Here is a 25,013-nt window from a genome sequence, read left to right on the forward strand (position 1 = left end):
TATGTGAAGTTGTGAACTATGACTACAAGTTCTGTTTTACACCTTTCAAATAATGTAATACGTGCAAAACCTTTTTTTTCTTCTTCTTGTTTTAGGTAAAGCATAAACATCTAGAACACTGTTGGGGAGCACGAAAGAAATTATTAACGGAGACATACGATGATGACTTGACTAGCTAGCTCCTTTGTTTTGCGCAACATTATAGCATGAAGCAAAAAAAAAATAAAAATGATTGAATATTGGGTCCATTTAAAATTAAATTATAAATGCTGTGAATAATGAAATCCCTTGGTCAACCATGGTGGTCCGAGAGTGGCATAGCACTTTCTGAGTCTCCGAATGAACAAACAACCCAGTTTTTAAGAAAGAAAAAAAGTGCCAAGTGCTCATAAAGTTAATTAATAGGAAGAATAAAATTATATTTCCTTAAATTTACATCTAATCCTTTGTCGTCCCAGGTTCGATTCCCGGCAATGGAACCTTTTACAGTTTTCTATTTTGTTATCATTTTTTTTCACAATTTTCTGTAACCAAAAGAATCAGACGTAAGAAGGTATCTCTTCTAAAATAAAATAAAAATTGGACTAATTGTGAGTTTTTATTTTTTAAATGTAATTTTTAAAATAAAATGTGTTTGGATTAGTCCTGAGTTTTTAGGTGCCTTTGTTTTATGGATAGATTTTTTAATCTTGAGAATATAAAGGGAAAAAATAATCTTACTTTTATTACGAAATAATAAAATAATTAATTTTAGGTATATATTTTGACAAAAATTTCTATTGAGTAAAAAATTAAAAATACACATATATCTTATTTATATTACTCTTCACTTAATGATTCATTCATTTATATTCTCTAATTTTTGTCATTCTCAAAATTTGTATTCATGTGTCAATTTAAATTTTCATATATATTGGAAAGAATCATGAAATATATATATATATAAAGTTATATATTTAATATAATATATTATGATTACATTTATTAATAATAAATATAATGAATGCATACATGATCTTAGAAAAATGTACAGGTATGCAGAAGTAGAACAATGATCATAAAGTATTCTTGCCGTGATTTCTCTCTATCCCGAGTATCCTTTACAGTTTACCCAATTCTTTGTCCGCAACATATACCGATAACTACTATTAACTATCTGAAACTCAAAACTTAATCAAGAACTTGTCTTTGTCTGGCTTTACAAAATCATACGTCTTCAAACTGTTTGGAGAGTCACTTCGGAAGTGAGGGTGGTCAACCAATCCAATAAAGCCTTGTTCACAAGCTCTGGTGTCTCATCATGTGGACAATGCCCAGCCTGCAAGTTCACAAGAGTTGTTTTTGGATAGAACTCTTTGATTCGATTCGCTTTGGCTGGACTAACCCACGGATCAAGGTCACCCCAGAGCAGCAACAACGGGAAGAGAGTTCACTTAAGACAGCATCTAGAGTGTATTTTCTCTGATTCATCATGAAGCGTGTCATTAACCTGTTGACAACATTGGGTGAAGTAGTGAAAACAAATAAACAGGAATAATTAGGAGAAGAAACTGATGATTAAAACACCACTCAGGCAACTAAAATGGCTGATTTGTTGGTTTAGAGCATAAGCATCCCCTCTGCTTATGTACATTGCTAAAGCCTGAGAAACCAAGTTTCTTTAACCATATCTATCACGACGAAAGCCAAAATAGAATTTTATAGCATATTATTAATATTAAGAACTAATGTTGAAGTATGGGATTCTGATGTGGGATTTATAAGGTCTTGAGCTTTCTAACTACAATGGTTAGTTTTTGTAGTACAATTCTCCCAAGGTTCTTATCAATTAGTAATATAGCATTTTATTATGTCTCTCAGCTTCATGCGTGGGCGCAGGGGCTGTAGAGCATGGGATACAATTGCAAGGAATGTAGAGCATGGTGGGATTCTGGAATCCAATTGTAAGGAATGAGACTTAAAAGCCATTGGCTCAAATGTGCATTCACGTTGGGAAAACTGGTTTCCAAACACACACTCACATTTTTGTGTTGTAATTCTCCCAATGTTCTTAACACACTTTAAGGCTGATTAGAATGGATATGATCATGTACCTGTAGTAAACTTCTCCGGCATTTGGATCTTGAGCTGGCCTTGTTATAGATTCCACGAGATAGTCATCCACATTGGAAGAATTTATATACACCTGTATTGACAAATTAAGCACTAAAACATTAATATACAATGCCACAAAATTAATATGAATGCGCTTGATTGGCAAATCAACAACTAGTAAGAATAAGAAAACAAAATAAAAAGCAGTCCCACCAAAGACAAAAGCCTCCATGGATATGATTCTTATTCTTAAGATTAAAAATCCAGCCATTTGGGTAATACAAATATACTTTTAATGAGAAGATAGCAAGTAACATACACTTTTTAGAACTGACAGAATCCGAGCTGGTTGCTTTGCCTGCCAGAATAAAAATCCAAGAACCACACGCTGGAAAACTTCCTTCAAAGGTTTTAGGACAAACTTTTGTAGAGCTGTTTCTTCAGAAGTTTTAGTCTCCCTTTTCCCATCACCAAATTGCCCAGCAGAATTTAGTAGAGCAACACCATTGGCAAGATCAGGCAACCCAGTTGCTGCAACCAAAGCCGTAAATCCTCCAAGGCTGAAAAATTATCATGATTGAGGTAAACATCATATTTTTTGTTTTTTATTGCACATAATGGAAAATTTTCAATTTCATAGAAAAACAAATTTGCTATTTACTACAAATAAGATGGTGGTCCTGCAGCTGTCGACTCATCAATTCATTTGACAACTCAGAAGTAAGGAAAAGATAAACATTTCAACAACCAAATTCAACAACATAATACTTGAGACTTAATTTGTTTAAGATAATTTTCCGAATGTTTTTTTTTGTTTATGAAATCTCTGTTGCTGAGGGAAAATAACATAATTACCAGAGCATGCCTCCAGTGGAAATCCAACTAGTGTATTAGAGTAGTAGGTTTTCAGAATTAGGAAAAAAAAAATGTGAAATGAAGGAGAATCTGGCATCTCAGCCTAACACCCTGATGTAAATTCAGTATTATAGTTCTCACCTATTTCCAACTAAAACTGCTGGTTCTTTTACTATTTCCTTCACGAAGTCCACCACTTGATCCCTCCACACCATGGCATCATAATTAATAAGTGCTTTGTCACTCCACCCAAATCCAAGCAAGTCTAAGGCATATACCTTGTGTTTCTTAGCCAATTCGGGAATGTTGTACCTGGAGATATAAATAAAGATATATATAACTATATCTACAAATAAAAAATGATCTTATCGGACAGACAATTGCAGCCACTAACAAAGATCAAGAGTGTGTTAAATGGTGTGTTGCAAGTACTCCTCTAAGAAATTGTGCTAAGTAGTCCCCAAATATTAAAATACTCTTCAAATTGAGAGGTCAAATTTACTAAAATACATCAACATTTAATACTTTGGAGATTACTTGAGTAGCTTTATTAGTTTAGGACTATTTAGGAGATTGGATAATAATCAGGGACAAAATAGGTGATTTATTTTTAAGAAAAAAATGGGGCAAAGAGAAAACAAACCTCCAGTGGAATGCAGAGGCCCCAAAACCATGTTTGATGGCAAAATAATACAAATGAATTTAATAGTAATACCTAAATTAATAAATTTTTAATATACATGAATTAGTCAATAATATCTTATAAACTAGGATGAAGATAATATTTTATATAAATATTTATTTTAATCTTAAAAGTGTGAGACAGTAATTAAAATGAGTATTTACCTAAAATGATATTGGTCCTAATATTATTCTATGGGAAGAAGCAGATCAGAAAGACGGCCACGTGTACGAAGGTAACAGTGTATGAACAGTACAGATCCCCGCACTAGATTTCATCCCACAAATCATACTTCACTTTTTCCAAGAAAAAATAATTAAAAATAGAAAAGATGGTGGAAAGATAATGTGGATCTGATTCAAACCACACGATTCCACGACCTTATTTTGGAGCCGCGGTGGCGGTAGCGGTGGCCGGCGATTGTAGCGGCGTAGGAGCAAGAAATGGGTACCACTCCTCTTTCCTTTCACTTTCGCCACAAAACCAGAGAACACAGTGTCTAAGCTTCTTCTTATTGCTCGCGCTCGTGTTTCTCGCATTTTGCTGTTTCTGGATCCGTATTCTCCAAAAGTTCTGAATTTTCATGTTTTTCTTCTTAGATCGATGTTCTCGCTTCGTTTTTTTTTTTTATTTTGTTTCATTTATTATTATTTTTTGGTAGGTGGATAAAAATAGATTCTTCCTTTCTTAAGCATGTTTGATGGCAAAATATGACAAAATGTTAACACATTTTGTCAGGACTGTTATAGTTGATGAGTTTTATTTTTGACATTTTAGCGCAACATTTTTGTTTTGTATGTATTACCTTGTCAGTAGTAAAGCATAAATCTTGATGATATTATTAAATTATTGTGATTATAACCCAATATTAGTTAATTTTGGGGTTGGTTTGTTTCTAGTTGTTGTCTTGTTGAAGCTGTAAGCATTGAACATAGAGCCGTGTCTACATGCGGTGTATATCTGTTATGATGGGGAACTAGAAGATTGTTTATTTGCCTAAACAACTTAGGTCTTATTTGGATAAATTTGTCTATAAGCACTTATAGGCAAAGAAAATCAGAGAGCTAAAATGCATTGAACTTCACCCATAAGCTAAAATCAACTTATGTACCTTAGCTTTTGGAGAAAGTTAGATGAGAGAATAGTTAAGTGCATAAGTTGATTTTAGCTAAGAGAAGCTCAATTTATTTTAGGTTCTTACTTTTTCTTTTATAAGTATTTATGGAGAAGTTTATGTAAACATGATCTTTATTAAGTACTTATTGATAATGTAAGATTGATTCTAATAAATTAAAAAGAACTTTTTTTGAGTTTAAAAAGCACTTATATGAATGCCAAGTATATCCAAACATGTCATTGTTTTTATCAGTCTTTGGCTTTGTCTTGTTAGTATGAGTAAACTACTAAACTATAGAAGAATATATTAAAGTATGTATCCTCACAATCAGAATAGAATGTGAAGTATTTTAATTTTGTTTGGATTGGAGCAGTTTTATGTTGTGAGGAAGATTGTTAAGCTGTGGGAATATGTCATTGAGAAGCATAGTCCGTGAACTCAAGGAGATGAGAGATGGAATAGGAAGCACATCAAAGCGGGGTGCAGAAAGCAAGCATCGGCTCAGTCGGACAAAGTCACATGTAGCTCCAGATGTTCTTGCAACTCCATTTGAACCTATTCAACAGGGACAATGGGCAAATCTACCATCAGAATTGCTTTTGGACATAATCCAGAGGGTCGAAGAGAGTGAGACATCTTGGCCTGCCCGTGCTGTTGTTGTCTTTTGTGCTTCAGTATGTAAATCATGGAGGTCCATTACAAGAGAGATTGTCAAGACTCCTGAACAATGTGGAAGGATCACATTTCCCATTTCATTGAAGCAGGTAATAAACTCTTAACTCTTTTTCTGGTCTAATGTTCTCCTTTTCCATTGTGGTTTTAACTTTTAATGTTTCTTGTGTTTGTTTTCTGTATATGTATGAATAGCCGGGTCCGCGTGATTCTCCAATACAGTGCTTTATCAGGAGGAACAAAGAAACTTCTACATATCTATTGTACTTTGGTCTGGTTCCATGTAAGTTATAAATCATTGCTGAAACATTCCATTCCTTTTTTTTAACCAAAAATAAAGCGATATAAAATTTCTCATCTTTAAATTGCTCTTGAAAGCTTGGCATTATTAGTGAATGACTATGATTGTTGAACTTTAAGTTTTTTATATTTTTTGTCATTTTCATTGTAGGTGTCAGCATCATCATTTTTTTTCTTTGGATTTCATCATCACATTTCCATTTTCAAATGTACTACTCAGTATCCATATCATTTTTAAGTTCATATATTGTGTAGAAGAATGCACTTTGCTTCACATAAAATCTTATTTATATATATAATTTAAAAGGTGTTTAAACAAGAAAGAACTGATCTTGCACCTTCGAAATCTGTCAAAGCCTAATTTTGCTTTGTTTTCCTCCTTTAGTGATCTGTTTGTCAATCCCTGAAGTTTGATAGAATTAGTTCTAGATATGATATTTGAGAAGCTTGTTTTGATTTGGTTTTAATTGTACAGCAGAGAATGACAGTAATAAGTTGTTATTAGCTGCCAAAAGGATAAGAAGGGCAACAGGCACCGGTTTTGTCATATCCTTGGCTGCTGATGATTTTTCTCGAGCCAGCAACAAATATGTTGGTAAACTAAGGCAAGTTTTTGGTCTATAGAAACCTTACATTCATATCAATTTTCAAATTGCCTTACATCATCTTATCCACAACTTAATGTTGCCCTTTTGGCAGGTCTAACTTTTTGGGTACCAAGTTCACCGTATATGACAGTCAAGCTCCACATGATTCTGCAATTCAATCAAATTGTCAATCTAGTAGGAGATTTCATTCTAAGCAGGTGTCACCAAGAGTTCCAGCATGTAGCTATCTTGTCAGCACTGTTTCCTACGAGCTGAATGTCCTTTGCACTAGAGGGCCAAGAAGAATGCATTGTGTCATGAACTCTATACCTGTCTCAGCTATTCAGGAAGGAGGCAACGCCCCAACTCCAACATCTTTCCCTCAAATATTTGATGAACCTTTTTCTCCATCACCAGCACTGAAAGAAAAAGCTCAAGTCACAGATTTAAACTCTGCAAGCTTATCAGAGCCACCAGTATTGAGCCAAGGCTCAACCGAGCAATTAGCACTGAAAAACAAGGCTCCCAGATGGCATGAGCAGCTACAGTGCTGGTGTCTAAACTTCAAGGGTCGCGTTTCAGTGGCTTCTGTTAAGAACTTTCAACTTGTAGCTGCTGTTGATCCATCTCATAATATTTCTGCCGAGGAGCAAGAAAAGGTAATCTTGCAGTTTGGAAAGATTGGAAAAGACATATTTACCATGGATTACTGTTATCCACTCTCTACTTTCCAAGCCTTCGCCATCTGCTTGAGCAGCTTTGACACTAAACCTGCCTGTGAATGAGAGGTGTTGCATTACTACATTGTAATCGTCATCTGCTGAGTTGTTGATTGCCAATCCTGGTGGCATACAGCTGAAATCATAGCTGTGCTGCCGTTGGAATCCCCCCCTTATAAATTGGTTGTTGATTCTGGAATTTATTCTGTCTTTTGTTTTGTGGTCCTGTAAAATTAAATTAAATGAAGTTTAGTGAATTCTATGATATGTATGTCTCCGGTGTTCCTCACGAATACTTTGATTTGCTTAAATACTGTTACTGCAAGAACGAATGGAATGAGTTTTGTTCTGAATCCGAATCCAAATCCAAGTCCAATTGCGGAGATCTGGCAATAAGGGTCTGAAACTCAGCCCAAAAGGATCCATGACTCATGGCAGGATAAGCGTTGGTTGAAGTATTAGATTGATAGGTCACTAGTTCAACACCGATTAAACTGGTTATAAATGATTTTAATTTAAACGAAAAAGATAATAAATTATTTTAGACTAATATAAAATTTTGTATATGTAATTTATGTGAATTTTTTTTTAATCCAACAGTACGTTATCAAGTTGAAAGTTATAGAATTATGTAATAGTTATTAATTATACTGGTATAATTTAATTATTTCTCACATATATATATTTAAGTTGCTTCAATTTCAGACTCATGTTAGCACGTCTTTATTAGGCTACTGCTAATTTTTCTTTTTCTTTTTCTGTTTACTACAAATCCTTCAATTTACCAATTTTTTAAGAAAAATATCGCGTCACACTAGTTTTGCGCTAGTTAGAAAGCATATTTGATTCAATTTATGGACCGAAATGGTTACTTGATCAGTTCACTAGTCCATTGCGAGTTTTGCAATATTGTATGTGAATCTTAGACCATAATACCATTTTTTCACGAATCTTACCTATAATATTCATTGACTATAATACCTCATCAAAGTTGTCTGTGTACTAAATAAAGTTTAAGAGAAGAAAATATTCTCCTATTTTATGATTTATAAAACGTCTCAATTAAAATGTATAGCAATACTTTCAAGTAACATATAAAGAAAAGGTCATTATAAATAAAATATAAACCCCAAACCTAAGTCAACATTTTCTATTTTGTGCCTAAACACACTTTTCTTTCATTACCTACAAAAGGTGTACGTTATGCATGAAACTTGAAAATGATTTTAATTGGTTTGTAAAAAAAAATCATAAAACAAAAATGGAGATAAAGGCAAAATAATCAAAACAGCAGAAAAGGTCAGGAAGAGAGACACATTGATATGAAATATTCATTTGGTTAAATGAGATCTTTTAACTAACCAACTAATTAACCACACCAGAATCCTTGAATGAAAAAGAAAAACACGTCTGTAGATTATATTCTTCAGCAGTAGAACTAGATAAACCAATACCATGGCGTTAGTGCCAATTTCATAGAAACTATGATGATAAGAAAGAGGAAATAGAAATTCACACAATGCACATATCATTTTGTTAATTAATAATTATAGAACTCTTCAAGGAAGTCAGACCCTGAATCTAAACAAATTATAAATACTAGCCAGACACAAAGGGTACTGAATCACTGATGGTCACATTTACTGATGACAATTTTCAAGAAGAATATTGAAGTGAAATGTATTTTTGACATTTCGGTCTGCAGTGATTTGGTTTCAGACCTTCCAGATGATATAATCACTTAGTGGGCAGCATCCTTTGATTTAACACTAGGTGGCTTCATCAATTCCTTCCATAAACTCTCATCTTATAGAAGAGTAGGTGATAAACTCCCTTGAAGTAAATTGGAATGGCTGATGTGGGATAGGGTTCCTGCAGTAGGGGTTTACATAAAAAACATTAATTAATACATTTATAACTGTATCTAAGAAATTGTTTCAAAAGTAAAAGGAGACGCACGGTCGAGGCCCGTAAACTTTGATCTGCCGCACGTGAGTATCCCTTCCATTGAGATGGTTTGACAACACAGCAATTTGCAACATGAAAGTGTTCACAAAGGTATCCCTGAGATCGGTAAAAGGCAATTACAAGATTCTATTAACTAGTGTACTGATATGAAGGAGAAACAATCTTTAAGTTACATTCCATTATCTCGGTTACAACTTACAACCACTGATGCTTCATTGCATTTTCATTTTCAGAGTAACAATCAAAGACAATACAGTGGTTCAATAAATGAAAAGAACTGTTTACTACATACATGTATACCAACAAACACATCTTCAAGTAGTATGACAGTATGGAATTCAAAGAAAAATCAATAAGAATTCTGCAAAGGCAAGAATTCAGCCACGGATTTAGAAGATCACTAGGCAGTAGCCACAGTATATTGCCCAGTGTTATTAATGGTGGATGGCAGAACATGGTGGAAGGCTGAAACTCTGCCATATAAACATGCCATTGTGCCTTATGGTGCTGCCATGGTGGGCCTCCCTCGGCCTCAATAGCTTATGGAGGTTGTCAAAAAAGATATTTAACAACACTGATAATGCCCCAAACACAATATGATCAAAAGCAGGGAGAAGGTCCGATTTCATCATTCCAATACACCTTAACTCTGTGATCTCAAGCCTGACTAAAAGAGGAGGATTGTATTAAGTCCTCAACATAAAACTTTTTGAAACCGTATAGAAAGTTTGAAACTATACTAACATCATGAAACGGAAATTCATAAAGTAGCAGGATTTGTTTCTTCACATTCCCTACAATAAACTATTGTTACTGTAGTTTCCCCCATTAAAAACAAACACAATCCACAATCAGCTACAGACAGAGCACAATTAAGCAAAAGAGACCAAAATCACACGATGGCAGAACAGTCAACAAACAAATTCTCAGATTGCAAAACAGAAAGAACACTGTACTTACCTAGGATCAACTCCAGATAAGGATAGATAAACCCACCCAGTTGGCTTCACGAGTTCCACGGTCTTAATCTCCTAAAAATGTTCCCAAAGTCATCACCAAATAATTAACCATAACCAACCCAATCAAACCCAAACCAATAAAAAAAAAATTTACCTTCAAGTTGTGAAAACCATCACCGGCACGGATGGAAACTTTGCTCGGCGTGTAACTCTCATCAAGCTTGAAATCCACGTACAGCACAATCAACTGCCACAACCCCAAAAAAACAAAAATTAACATTTAAAAACTCTAACTTTATTTTATTTATTTACAACGTACCTGAAGTCTAACTTTCTTTTGAAACTGAATGTTGACCAAATGGGGTTGCCCTCCGTCGGATCTGTAAGCACGAAAAGAGTGACTGAGAAATGAGAATGCGCGAGCAAAGGTGAAGAAATAAGTGCGTGCGTTGATTCCAAGTCTATAATTGATTTTAGATAATTTTTTACATTGTTTCACGTCGGATAAGACTTCATAATTGATTCTAAATCAAAACAATTTTAAATAGTTTCAGCATTAGATGAAAAAGTTTATCCTGAATTTCACTTCAAAATCAATTCTATCAGCCATCATCCAAACACGCAGTAAGAGTGAGGGAGGGAGTTACTGCCAATAGGTTTCGAGATTGTCGTCACGGAGAGAGGAAACGCCGTTACCGGGTTTGCAGGAACTGACGCTCCAAGCGGCTTTCTTTCCCATTTCCGTTAAGTCGTCGTCAACGGTCAGCAATAAGCTCCCTCCGCTTAACTTGGTTTCTTCTTCGCCCTCTGATGATTCTGCTGCCATTTTCGAACCCTACTTCTCTCTCTTTTCTTTTTCCCCCGCTCCTGATTTGATTTCAAGTTTTGACTACTGGTTCCACGGAAGAAATGCAAATGGGGAAGAACCGAAAATGAATTTAAGAACAAAAAAGAAAAAAGGATTGAAATTAAAACAAAAATAGGCCTGGTTTTAAATTTTATTTTTTTGTTTTTAAATTTTGTTTGGATAAATAAAATGGATTGAAATGGTTTTTTAAGTGAATTAATTATGATACGATTTTGAAAAAATAATTTGTGTTATAATTTTTTGTAAAATTCAAGGATAAGTTTCAAGATTAAAGTTAAGAGAATCAAATTTCACCAAAAGACTAAAAACATACCTTTTTGTAAAAAGATGGGAGTTTTCTTTTTTTAAGTACCAATAGTAGAGCCCTTAAGCTTACATGAGCCCAAACCCAGCAGTTCATAACAGATATCAAGCATTCAAGCTCACTCTTTTACTCTCATAAATATGGATATGGGGACAGAAATTTTTGCAAACACAAATATAAGGACAATATATTACTTCTTCCGTTCTTAATTATAAGAGGAATATATGACAAAAAAGAATTAACATATTTAAAAATTAAAAAATAATCTAATAAAATGAACAAAAAAGAATTAACATATTTGGCTTGTGTTAATATTATATCATTATATTGGACATATTTACCTATAAAAGGCAATCAATGTACCATATTCAATGTATCAATTATAATTGTTGAGTGAAATATTGAAATTTGAGTGACTTCTCTTCTCTTCCGCTTTGCGTGTCAGTTTTGTCTTTATAATGTTCCACTTATATCAGGCTCACACGTTAAAGTAGAATATTATACTTTAAATAAGTGACACATTCATCTATAATTAACATATTCACATATGTAACTATTCAATGTCAGACTTCAGTATTTGCCAACCATAACAAGAGCAGTTCAATCTATCTTGGTTATCTGCCTAACTATATACAAAAAACTATACATTCTAAAGGGACAGACAACCTAGTTTGATATTAAAACACGCATTCACATTCACAGATAGATACTGCACTTAAATATGGGACTCGCATAGCACGTTAGTTATATTACTCGTACACATTAGAGAGATTAATCTTCTAACATGGTTGCTATTCTTTTCAAAGAAAAAGAAATAGTTGCGAATATTATGTGAATGCTTATTGTTTCTTTGAACATAAAATAAAATAATATAGACAGTGAGTGGTATGAGAACAATATAATTATAAACCATTCAAAATATCTCCCCTAAACTCTGTTCAGCATATACAATAACAAATAGAAAGGCAGCTCAATGCCTTACCAACTAAGGCTGTTCCTATAACTATAATCCGAGACCACCAAGCCACAGGCATCAAACGTCCCGTTGACATCTTGAGAGGAAAAGAAAAAAAGGAGAACTTCTCTACCATCTTCATCCCCGGCTTGGCATGTCAAAATAATAACTATACACCATAAAGCAGAACTATACTTCATACAGTCAGCAGTTACTTTGCAAAATTATGTAGTAGACCATACCCACTACAAAGATTAAAAGACCCTATATAAAAATCCTATCTGTCATCCAGCAATCCAAAATGTCTCTTATCAAGCACATAAAAAGGTTCTGGAGGATATATACAAAAGGTCAAAATGCATGGGAATTCAGTTTCATCTCTTGGTTTTTGGTGCAACTGAAATGGATTTTGAGAAGAGTGACAGTTTCTTCAAAATTGACGGTTTCTTTGACGATTTCTTTTCTTGATAGTGATTGTTGTTAGGTTCTTGAGAGCCGTTGAGATTTGGCTCACAACAATCTTCATACTCAAACTCGCTATCACCCTTCAAAAGACGGAGTAGTTCTAATGCATAAGCCTTTGCCATATCACTTCCTTTGTTGGAGATGTTGACAAGAGAAGGAATAATCCCCTCATACATAACCAACTGACAGTATTCCACACGTTGAGAGCATAAGGAGAGAAGAATAACCAGCGCAGATTCTTTTTCCTCATCACTGCCAGTCTCAAGTATTTCAACAACAGAAGATATGCATCCTTTTGTTTCAACAACAGTAACCCTACCCTCTTCAGTATCACAAAGGTTTTTCAAAATATGTATACTGTCTCTCAAAAGGGTTCTGTCTTCAAAAAATGGCAGTAATTTTGGGATGCACCCGAGAGACACCATGTAGGGACAAATTTGACCATTGGATGAAAAATTATTCATTATTTTAATAGCTTTTCGTCGGAACTCTTCATTACCTGAATCAAGGATCTTTGAAACAGAAGAGAGTACACTGGAAGCTGCAATGTTAGTTTTTTCATACCAATTCCCTGTCAGTTCTTCCATTATGGTGAGAGCTTCACCAATCACTTCTGTATCAAGAAGACTTTCCAACATAATGCACGTATCTTCACTTAAATTGGTCATACCATTTCTGCATGAAAACCACAAAGTCAATCCAATATATAAAAAACAGGAGCATAGATAAAGCACGGCAACATTTTTAGATCAGAAAAGAAACTCCCCTGCCCCCTGCTTTTAGGAAGCAAATCCATCAAATGTGTTCCAAGTATATAATTCAAAATTGGAAGAAACTATAATGTCAATGTATCTTCCTTGGAAAGAGTTTTAAAATTGAAGAAAAGCTTAACAAGCTTTCGTTGTTACTCTAAACCAAGTGAGTGAATCTTGCTTTTCAAAATTCAAAGGATAGTTGTTGTTGATCAATTCTGTAACGACTCACAGAAAGAATTCAAATCAAACAAATGTAAGCCATACTAAGTAACTAGCAATTGACCAAGAACCAAATTGCATGGGCAAAATAAATTATACCTGCAACACTTCATAAATTCCAATAGCAACTTAGTTCCTGCTCTCAGAGCTTTTACATCATGCCGCTCACACGCAGTGCTCAGAAATCTCGTGAGTGGGTCAATGAAATTCTCAGATGACACACAGCAAAAAGCTTGGCAATTGCATTTGAAATCCATTTTTATATTTTCAATGACTTGGCATTGAGATTCCCATTGACGCTCATGGAGTTTAGACAAATGCATCCAATCAGCATCATGTATCCGTGCACGAGATTGATGCCTGTGTGAATTGTCACTGCTCTTGTTCAACATCAAATTTAAGCTATGATTGGCCTTAGTGTGGGAGGAATCTGAATTATAATTGGTATCTAATGATCCAAGAGACATGTTACTAAAATCCGTTGGGAAGTTCAAATCATACAAAGAACTTCCAAAACTCCTAATGGAGTTGGAGGAAGCTTCCCATGAGTGACAATCTTGCACTAGCCTACTCGGGTCAGGAATGGAGACTCCATTAGTTTCACACCACTTTAATATTAAGTCCTTTAAGGCAATGTTTGGAGTCAATGCCATATGAACCAGTTTCTTTTTAGTTTTGGGGCATATAGTATTACCCTCATCAAACCACTTTTGTATCCACATCCTTTCATATGTTTTTCCTGAAGCAATGACAACAGGGTCATACATCAACCTTAAAGATATTGGACATGTATATTCCTTAGGAGGTGTAAGTCTGCTCAAATCACCGGCATGAGTTCTATACTGACCATGGCTCAAGTATGGGTCTGACTTGACATGAAGGTTTTCTTGAGACTCATGACCTGAGTTCTCAGTTGTAATTGGTACTTCAATTTGAGAATAGACCTCCATTTGTTCTCCTGTGATTGATTTCCGGTGCTTTATCAGGAGAAACAAAAGATTTTTCAAGACAATCTCTTTTGTCTGGTCATTTCGTTTGAGTTTTTCTAGCAACTTCTTAATAGATCGTTTCTCTATTAGGATGGCCGTTGGGGATGTAATACCAAGTCTTGCTGCTACAAACTGAAAATCTTTTATTTCAGATTCCTCCATTAAATCTTTATCTGACGTTGAAGGATCTTGCTGGAGCAATCGTTTCACAACCTTCCCAGCTGCTTCTTCAGCAGAGTCGAAGACAAATGTCACACACTCAAGATCACCAATTAGTCGAGAAATCTGCAAGAGACATTGCAATGCCAACAAAGGCATTAAATGAAGTTCCAAATAAATATATGATGCAACAAACAGAGACAATATAGTTTATTTTAAAGGTCAATGTTAGTTGTTAACTTTTCTCTCCCCTCCTTCTCTCTTAATCACCAAGCCAACCTTATAACTCCCAGAGCCAATATAGTGAATAAAATAACCTAAAGCGGTATACAAGACACATAAAAATGGATAGCGGTGTTAACTTGACTAACCTCTGCAGCCAACATAACTGGAACCATATTCAGAATCTGGACTAAGCTTTTGGCTAACGATTTTCTTGCCTTCTGGAATTTTGAGAGTATGGAATCCCCTGTTATTGCCTGAAAGTGATATTAGAACCAGCTGAATTAGCATGCAGCATGCTACAAATATAATCAATGATGATATTATTTTTATTTTTTTGATCATCAATGATGATATTATATGTAACGTCAGTTGCTCAATATTTTTTTACGCATCATAAACTTATTTCTCCAAAACTTTGCTTAAGTCTCTGATATGATAGTACAACATAAGATAATTTGTTTGAAAAATTTTGAACTTTCCCAAAGAAGAAATGGTGTCCCCATTCCTTAGTTGTTTAAGATATTATTTATGCAGATTATAAAACGCTATATAGCTTTATCTAGCTGAAATAATAAAAAAACTACACACCAGGTAAAGTTTACTAGTTTCGGAGCAGTATAGCAGCAGTTGTCTGGCTTTATCAATTGCCTTGTTCAGCAAACACAGAGCCTGCATTCCACAAGGGCGTGCTGCTTCTATCTGTGGAATAATCCGCAATATCCTATCAACTAATTTCCTGAGTTCTGTGCACATTGTACGATGTACCTTCAAACAAGAATTACCATCAATAAAATGCTTAGTTCCATCCAATATACAAAGTAGTTGTTAAAAAGGGTAATATTTTTTACACCCCAATAGTGCAAATACTCAATAATATCCCTCATTTCTTTCAGTTTTCTTCCTGTGGTATCATATCACCTATTACATTTATCATTTCTCTCTTTGCTATTTCTTTCTCTATCAGAGTATAGACTTTTATCAGGGTGTCCACGGAACATTTTCCGTTGAAAAAGCACCCACATATCCTAAACGTAAAAGCCAAGCTACAAGTCAGTTGCTTTTTTTTTCTAGGTCAAACAAATAAAAGGAGAAAAAAAAAAGAACAAAGGCAGTTAATTTGAAAAGAACAACTTAAAGATTGACCCAGTAAAAAAAGGCTTCTATTTTTTTCTCTCTCAAAATTACAATAGGAATTGAATGTAAAATGTCAAACAAATCCTCACTAAAACTATTTTCTGTACCTTAAAGGAGCGAGGATTTGGTAATGTCTCTATCTGTTCACCGCCATCAGTTCCCATTCAGGGGAGTATCCTTAGCTACAAATTATAAAGGGAAAGAGCATTAAGCAAGTTAATTCACTCCATGCGCAAATTCATGCATAGAACTTAAACAAAAACTCACTGCATGTGAAACATCTAACTTCTATTAATTCATGATTTTCAACACGTAGAGTAATAACTTTGGGCAGCAAAATTCAAAGCTATATGCCAAAAAAACAAAGAAGTTACCACAAAAAAAGTGTCCCGGGTAGTATTCATCTCAAAACACAGTAAAAAACACCAATATGAAAGTAAGCATAAGAAGGGAAACAGAAGGTTGATATACGTTGGCGTAGTAATTCCAGCCAATAAAGTGAACATCATTACCTAAACAATACTACTGCAAATCAATAAGTTTTCCAAATGGTACAAATGAACTTAAACATAAATCTTGATTTTCATATCTTTCAGTTAATTTACACTGAAACTAAACTTTAAAAAAAAAAAAAAAAAATGAAGCCAATTTGCCACATGAAAAGGAGAGAAAACAGATGACAATTGAGAGTATAGTATACCGGAAACGATTTGAACCTAAAATAGAATTAGAGGGTGGTTAAAAGTAACAACTGGATAACACAATAGCAAACAAAAGGGAAGAGAGTTAATTACCTAGTTTAACGAAGACGATAAGAAGAAACCTTCCGACAGAACCAAGTTGATTAATTCCAAACCATCATCATGATCACACTCTCCAAATATGCCACTACCCACCATCAATAATTAAATAAAATCTTTGTAGCAGTAAATCCACGAGGCGTCAAATGAGCACTTACTGAAACAGTGAAATCACCACTTTCTACTAACTTGATCGTGTGAAGCTAAATTCAGAGGGTTCACAACGCTTTCGTGCAGCTCTACCAATGAGAAGCATGATGAACAAAAACAAAACCCCACGGTTCCTAAGAAACTTTATTAAAAGTAAAGTGTAGCAGCACGTGTCTGAGTTCATTATTATCATATTTTCTTATTATCTCCAAACCCCCAGTTGACGATGTCCTTCTTTCCTCATAAGTCATAAACGTTCCACCCTACAAAAAGTTCACAGGAAGAGAGAGAGAGAAAAAAAAGAAAATTTAAAAAAAAAAAAGGAAAAAGAAGAGAAGATAAATATAGGGCTAATAAAGCAGAATTGATTATGATAACGCGGAATTGATTGTGATTAATGAGAGAGAGAGAGCATTCAATCAGGATAACCCACCAAAGGAAAAAGAAAAAAGATTCTATCTTGGGTGAAAGCGAAGCATGGCACTGAAAATAGAATCAGCAACCACTGTATCAAATGAAGACTGAGAGGAGAGGGAAGACAAATTATTATGGAGAAAATTACTAGCGACGAAATGAAATGAAATGAAAATGGTAGTTTGTGGTGAGAATAGAGAAAGGAAAGGACTAAGTCGAGGAAAGGGTAGCGAAACAGCGTGGCAATCCCAGTGGCAGTTGCAGTTTGACCAGCTGATGAAGACACTATAGTGCCCTCAAAAAAGAGCAAAGAACAGTCATCGTTATTGGCTCACCTACCTGTGAGGGCTGTCATGGACACACATGTGGTGTCTGTGGGTCCCAGGGTGGTGGCTGTGACGTAGTAGGAACTAGGAACCTCTATTGTTCCCAAGTCGACACTGGGCAGTATTATTATCAAGTGGCCAAATATATGGAGTAATCATTGCAATTGCAATTGCCAAGAATACTCCTCCATTTTTTTCATAAGCAAAAACAACTCAATTTTTTTCATAATTATTAGTAAAATTTATTTTTTATTTTATTTTATTTAATGAGATTATTTTTAAATATCATTCATTTAATAAAAAAATTATGTTTAATATCAAATTTCAATAAATAATATTTTTTAAAAATAATTATTTTTTAATTGATAATGAAACAAATTAATTTTCTTAAGAAATGTAAAATAAGTTTTTTTTATTTATAAAAGAATAGAGGTGTTTACGATCATCCACGAATCCAAATTGATGGAAATCAATCAAAACAGTTTGGGTCGAATCATTTAAGTATTTGAATCAAAATCGAATTAAATCGGTCAAAATCAATTAAATTTTATAGAGTTGTTTGTTTTTGCTTTAAATATGATTGATATTGAAACTCTAAGTGTTAAAACTTCTTATTAACGTATTACTTTGAAGTACATTAGTATTTATTTTACCTCATTTTCATATTTATTTTATCTTATTTTCATATTTATTTTTTCTACCATGTTTATAATATTAATGAATCATATTTTTTTCATTTGTTTCAACAAATATAATTGCAGCAAATAACAAATTTGATTGCAAAAGCTTATTGCAAGAAATTAGTTTCTAGGAAATAATTATGATTCTAACTATTATAGTAAATCTTGTTGAATAATATTTTATTTTAATTTGTATTAATTTATTTTAGAATATTATGTTAATTGTATTAAATGAATCAATTTTACTATTTTTAGACATTTAATAATAGTGCTAATTACATTAGATATTTATATGAATCATGATATAAAATGTAATTCTAAGTAAAAAAAAATCATACTTAAATGGGTAACTTATTAACCCAAATCGAATCAAACCTTTCATAGATGGGTTGAGTTGGGTTAAAAAAAATGTGAAAAACAAATCAAAACAAACCAATCAAATTTGATCTTGAATTTAACTAAAATCAATCCATGAATATTCCTATAAAAAAAACAGAAGAAATAGAGTAATAGTATCAGTCAAATAAATAAATAGGATAATTGCAAAGTCAAAAATAGAAAATTGCATGGTATAAAAAAAAAGCAAATTTTACTGAAAAATTTAATATGAAAAAATAATTATATATTGTCGGTTGATTAAAAATATATTAAATAAAATAATTATTATTGGAATTAATAACTCTTAATTATATAACAAATCATAATCATAATTAAAAGTGCAAAGAATCTCTAGTTTTTTTTTATGAATTTAACTTTTTTTCTGATTTCAAAGAATCTCTAGTCGAGTTGTTTACAATACACATATTTGTAATTAAATTTGAAGTTGAAAGCAGTCATTCTCGGACATGCACTGAGGCAAATAGATACGACAATAAAATCACTCGGCTATTTTGCGGATGTGTTTGAGAAAATCATAGTACAATTAATTACTGGCTATTGTGTTAAAGAACAAATAATATTTTCGTCATATACTTCTAATCGATGATACATACTTTGTAGAATTTCAACCTTTGCAAACCTACACGCTATTATTAACTCTCCAAGAAAACTCTCATCAATATATAAATATGTGTCACTTCAGAAGCATTAGTTCAACCTCTAATTATTGTTTAGAGGTTAATTTTTTCAAACATCAATTAGATCAATTAGATGGGAGGACTCACTTAAAAAATAAAAAATGAGAGTTCAGATACCCGATTAAAAAATAAAGTTTAGAAACTTAATTGAAAATTTGATAAAAGTATATGGGACATCCGAATCAATTTAACCTTAATTAAAAAAAGTTAGTTTCAATCTTATTTAATTTTTTTATAAAATTTAATATAAAAATAAAAAGAATCATTATAAAGAAAAATATTTTAAAAATAATTTTATTAATAAGATAAGATTATTTTAAATTAATTTATATTTTAAATCAACAGATTTTTATTTTTTTTACATATATACAAGAAGAGTTTAATGAGTGTTTGCATTACCTTTTGGGGCCGTTCACATCTTATAAGGAACAAATTTGAGCATGTTTAGGCCTAGCTAGCATTAGTGGATAGATATTATTCCACATTGTGCTGTTAAATCAACTAGATGAATTTTTTTACATATATACAAGAAGAGTTTAATGAGTGCTTGGCTAGCTAAGCCTAACTTATTTCCATCCTAATTTTCTTTCTTTTTTTTTTTATCTTTCATCTCATCACATGCATCTATCAATTTTTCTGTTCATTTTTTTTTCTTTTTCCTCCATTACTCTCCTCCTTTTACAGTAATGGAGGGAAAAAAAAGTGAAAAGAGAAATTGATAGATATATATGATGAGATAAAAGATAAAAAAAAATAGAAAAAAAATTAGGATGAAAAATAAGTTATAAGAAAATGAAATGTCCAAATATAAATCATTAATCTATTTAAATATTTCTTCATTCAATATGAATATCTTGCAACCATTTCAAAATTAGTACTTGCTGAGCAAGACGTCATTTTAATTTAACTTTTTTTGTTTTTTTCTCTCATGAGATCTTTGTTTTTTTATTTCAAATTATTTTACGATCAAAATATGGTTTTGATCTCTATAAAATATTTAAAGTATGCTTTTTATTCGTGTAAAAAAGGTTGGACTTGTTCAAGCCTTACTCCTAATAAAAAAATCACACATTATAAAATGATGAGGATTAAAAATATACAATTTTTTTTTTACATGAACGAAAAGCATACTTTAAATATTTTATCAAGATCAAAATCTTTAGCCTTGTTTTACTGAACACGACACAATCAGTGAACACTACTTGTTAACGTAGCATGCTAGAAGTTTGCGCGTTCCTTCTTTGTTTCTCCAAAGGTGGGGTATACGCCCGTAAGGGTAGAATGCTCTTTCAACTTAAAGTCTTCAATTGTGTTGAAACCAATGTATTGACAAAGATTCTGTTCACACAATATAAAGGAATTTGTTTGTATTTGTAATTTTCTTTTTTGTTAAGGTGACTCACTCAGGATTGTTGGTGCTGTTTCTGTTCCATATTAATGATCGTCGAAAGAGATTTTTTTCTTCAAAATAATTGTCATTTTTATTTTTTAATATAAGATTAATTATTTTTTTCACTTAAAGTCCTTATCATATTAATAATATGAGTTACAAAAATAAAAAATGAATTAACTATGAAAGAATAATTTTATAAAATTATTATTCTTTTTTATTTACTTATTATTTTTTTTGTCTAGGATGAAAATTATAATGTGATAGAAGGAAATAATACTTCTCTTAACACTCTTTTTTTTAATCCGTTCTATTATTTATTAAAAATAAAATAAGAAGTAAGACCCGTTAAAATTTATTATAGGCTAATTAATTGCCTTTTAGGAACTCAAAGTAAACCAACTGAGAATTACTAAGAACACCCGAGTTTCTGTTAAAATTAAATAAATACCAGAAAAATTGCAAGTAAATATATAATTTTTCAATATCGTTAATTCAATTTACATTTTCTAAAGTAACTTAAGAAAATCGTTTCATATACTTTTAAAACATTGATGCAGAAATAAAAATTGACAAAAAAAATTCTATAACTATAATAAATATATTTTTATAATTGTTTATTACACTTAACTGTCAACGTACATGTAACATGTTGGATTTGATAATTTTTAACCATCCAGTGAGAATTTTTCAATTTTGTTTACATATTAATTTTAGTACGATTATTTCATCCTTAATTAAAATGTACATAAAAAATTAATGATTTACGTAATGAAAACGACGTTGGTTGCCGGATTTACGATGTGATAGAGATTGAGAAAATATCAAACTTTGCAATAACATGAAAAATCATGAAACCTTCATATATAGCCAGTAGTTTGACTGTTACTATCATATTGGACTTTGATAATTGATTGTTACTAATATGTATGAGCAAAAGACGTGGCCAAGGTAAAAGGACACATCAATTACTGCTTGAATTTTGCATGATCTTTGAATCCAAATGTCTAAGCATGCATTTCAAATGGGCAACGTAAGGTTGAAACTCGGGGCAGGGGAATATTAATTTTTAACCTGGCTGAGGGAATTTGAGAATTGCTGACCTTTTTAATTTTCCTGTGTTTGGTTTTAGGTGGTGCACTCAAACGTAAGGTTTGGAAGGGATGAATGTATTTCGACATGTTGTTTGATTTCTCGTTTGATCATGCTTTCACGGGTTTAAAGACTCAGAATTGAGTTTGGTGAAAGCTTCTTGAAGTTAGTTTATCTATTGAGCTGAGAAATGTAGGTATACTAATTTTCTCTTAAAATATCAGTTTATAAATACACTAAAATTTGAGTAAAAAGCATGTATATTATAAGATATTTTTATACCCTCATTGACAAATTATCATGTATTGATAAATTTATTAATTTTTATAATAATTATTAAAATTCTACAAACAAATAATCGGTGATTGAATAATAATATAAAATTATTTTACATTATTATTAAACTCTTAAATTTCAATATTTGTGATTTTGATCCTCTACTAACTTTTATAGCAAATTAATAACCCCTCAAAATTTTGAATTATTATATAATTAATTAGTCTCTCAGTTTAAAACTGCATTGAAATAAGGGTGTTTAAAATTTTCGATTATTTAGTAAGGGTGTTAATTTTTTTTTGGTATTATATGGGCTAGAAAGCCCAAAAGAATATTACAAATAAATAAATCCTGAGGGTGATGATCTCCATTATATTAGAATTTAACAAATGACCTACAAATGCTGGATGTTCAAAACTCATGAACTCCAACTCTATATCACAAATAAAATTAGCTAAGCATCAACACATCTATTGCCTTCTCTACTTAAGTATGAACAATTATAACATTACCTCGTTGCATTAAAGAATGAATTCCTCGAACCAATCTAAGACGAATAACACAACTGGCTCCAGAACCAGTGAGAGACTTCACAATAACTTATGAATCAGATTGAATAATTAATGGATATCATTCTTTCTCCTTGACCAACTTCATCCCCTCAAAGTTCTGAGAAGTTAACAACGTAGGTTAAAAGTGAAGAGAAGTTAACGTAGGTTAAAAGAAAAAATTAAAAATTTAAAAAATAATTTAAGGATAAAATTATACAATAAAATGTAAACATAAAATAAAAGTATTTCTTTTATTATTAGTATAGATATTATCTGGTCAGGTCAGCGTCATTTTTTTTTAGACATACTGATTTATTGTAAAGCCTGTAGTAATATCTCTTACAGCAAGTAGTAAATTTATAAATCTTCCAAGCATATCCAGTTTCAGTGGAACATTTACTTTAGCCAATCTTGTGCACAAAGATTCATCCCAAGGATCTTATGCTATGTTCTAGCGCCCGTGTGGACCAGGAGGCACGAAGCACCAATGAATTTTCTTGTCAATTTTTTTTCTTAATATTCTGTGTGTTTGGTGCTAAAAAGAGGAATAATTAAACGTTAATGACGCAAAAGATGAAAGTTTTTTTTACAGAGATCAAAAGAACCATAATCTTTCATAGATTGCCTATACAGGGAGTCAACGTGGATGTCCTTTCGTTCTTACGGAATTCGTGGAATATGAGCAACGATCGATCGTATCACTCTTATTATGATAATAAAATAAGGAAAGCGTGTGCATGCATTCTACATTGTTTTATTGGGAGTGTGTGAAAAGCAAAGACACCATGACAATATTATTGGCATCAAAATGGACCACATGTTGGAAATTCTCCCCACGACCCTCTCGCCGAATCTTCCCTTTTCCATTTCATCACTTGTGAGTGGGAAACAATGATAATGAATAATCTCCATCACATAAAAAAAAGTGGTGGGATCTGCTTGATAACTAAGGGTGTGTAACTAAATGGGATATTAAGAATTTAAGATAGTGCCAAAGAACAATGTAGAATTGAGAGAGAGGTTTGGGCAAGATGAAAACAGAAGAAAAAGAGAAAAAAACATCTCTTAATAGTTTCTATTTTTTAGTTTTAGAAACAATTTTCAAAACTTAAAAATGAGAAAGTGATTGATGAGTTATGTGAAATTATTTTAAAAACCAACAAGTAAAAATATAATCAAATAGACCTTGAAGCATAAAAAAGAAGAGAACAATATTTTTTGGTTAAAAAAAAGAACAATATTTTGGGACAATTAGACTAATTGCATGTTTTATAAACTTATCAAGAAGATGATTTTGTTTTGCGGTCACGTGCATCCTCCGACCTAAAAAATAATGAAAAAGTTTATTTGAGAAAATTAGAATAAAAATAAAAAAGAAACTCGTAATTATTATTGAGTTTAATGCCTATGTACTAATAATATAAAATAGTTTTACACTTTCATTTAATATTACAAATTATGTTTGAATTACTTTAAAATATGTTTGGATAAGATAATTTAACTAGGTAATATATTTTTTATAAGGAATTAAATTCTTTTTTTATTAAAAATAAATGTTTGGATATTTTAGTAAAAGAAATTCAAAAATTTAGAATTTTAAAAGGGATTTTAGTTAGTTGAAAAAATAGAATTTTAAATTCTATCTTAAAGGGAGTAAATTTAAAAATTCCTCTCCCCGTCGCTGCCATGCCCCTCCTCTGCCACCTTTACCTCGGCGACAACTTCTTCTTCGGCCAGATCCCTCTCGAGTACGGCACTTGGCAGCACATCCAGTACCTCGCCCTCTTCGGCAACGAGTTCGCCGGCAACGACCTCTCCTACAACATGCTCTCAGGCGAACGTTAACTCAGAGGATTGTTTTAGGGATTTTCTGCTCAAGAGGTCTTACTCATTTGGATTTGGACGGAGTCTGGCATCGAAGAGGTTGGTGATGGAATCGGCGACGGCATCGTCATGGCGGTACCGGAGAGGGAGTAGTAGTTTCTGGAGCAAATGGCCTTCGCCATTCGGATCATTGGGGTAGCTGAGGGTGTTTTCGTTTAGGTATTATAGAGGGATGAAGCCACTGTTCTTCCAGAGGAGGGTTTTTTTTCGTTGTCAGAGTCGAGCGTAGCGAGTCCGATGTTTCTGCGGTCGTCAGGGGTGGCAGCCGCAGCGGCGTTCTCATGATTTGGTGATAATTCTGTAATTGTTGAAGAGAGAGGTTGTATCCAAACACAGAATTTTAAAAAT

At 32.7% G+C, this 25,013-nt stretch overlaps 3 protein-coding genes and 1 pseudogene across 4 annotated transcripts; 1 reads left to right on the plus strand and 3 right to left on the minus strand.

Moving 5' to 3' along the window:
- Positions 1-1,040: 1,040 nt before the first annotated feature.
- LOC114382154 lies at positions 1,041-3,634 on the minus strand (annotated as a pseudogene).
- A 299-nt stretch (positions 3,635-3,933) lies between these two features.
- LOC114382164 (tubby-like F-box protein 2) lies at positions 3,934-7,379 on the plus strand. The gene is made up of 5 exons (XM_028341399.1): positions 3,934-4,078; positions 5,122-5,512; positions 5,616-5,703; positions 6,196-6,325; positions 6,420-7,379. Exons 2-5 carry the CDS (start codon positions 5,159-5,161, stop codon positions 7,090-7,092), a joined length of 1,245 nt encoding a protein of 414 aa, XP_028197200.1. The 5' UTR covers positions 3,934-4,078; positions 5,122-5,158; the 3' UTR covers positions 7,093-7,379.
- A 1,039-nt stretch (positions 7,380-8,418) lies between these two features.
- On the minus strand, positions 8,419-11,298 carry LOC114382176 (anaphase-promoting complex subunit 10-like). Of its 2 annotated transcripts, XM_028341427.1 has the most exons (7): positions 11,135-11,298; positions 10,601-10,845; positions 10,273-10,333; positions 10,108-10,200; positions 9,955-10,025; positions 8,986-9,090; positions 8,419-8,898 (listed from the first exon to the last, which is right to left on the minus strand). In XM_028341427.1, exons 2-7 carry the CDS (start codon positions 10,777-10,779, stop codon positions 8,829-8,831), a joined length of 579 nt encoding a protein of 192 aa, XP_028197228.1. In that variant the 5' UTR covers positions 10,780-10,845; positions 11,135-11,298; the 3' UTR covers positions 8,419-8,828. The 2 variants fall into 2 exon arrangements, with proteins under 2 accessions (XP_028197228.1, XP_028197221.1); XM_028341420.1 differs by lacking the exons at positions 8,419-8,898; positions 8,986-9,090 and adding an exon at positions 9,142-9,657 and having other exon boundaries at positions 11,135-11,282.
- A 676-nt stretch (positions 11,299-11,974) lies between these two features.
- Positions 11,975-17,648, minus strand: LOC114382172 (U-box domain-containing protein 5-like). The gene is made up of 8 exons (XM_028341409.1): positions 17,410-17,648; positions 16,985-17,239; positions 16,821-16,914; positions 16,134-16,208; positions 15,481-15,657; positions 15,039-15,146; positions 13,619-14,793; positions 11,975-13,220 (listed from the first exon to the last, which is right to left on the minus strand). Exons 4-8 carry the CDS (start codon positions 16,188-16,190, stop codon positions 12,455-12,457), a joined length of 2,283 nt encoding a protein of 760 aa, XP_028197210.1. The 5' UTR covers positions 16,191-16,208; positions 16,821-16,914; positions 16,985-17,239; positions 17,410-17,648; the 3' UTR covers positions 11,975-12,454.
- Positions 17,649-25,013: the final 7,365 nt, after the last annotated feature.

This window comes from Glycine soja, chromosome 2 (genome assembly GCF_004193775.1).
Source record: "Glycine soja cultivar W05 chromosome 2, ASM419377v2, whole genome shotgun sequence".
Classification (NCBI taxonomy): Eukaryota; Viridiplantae; Streptophyta; class Magnoliopsida; order Fabales; family Fabaceae; genus Glycine; species Glycine soja.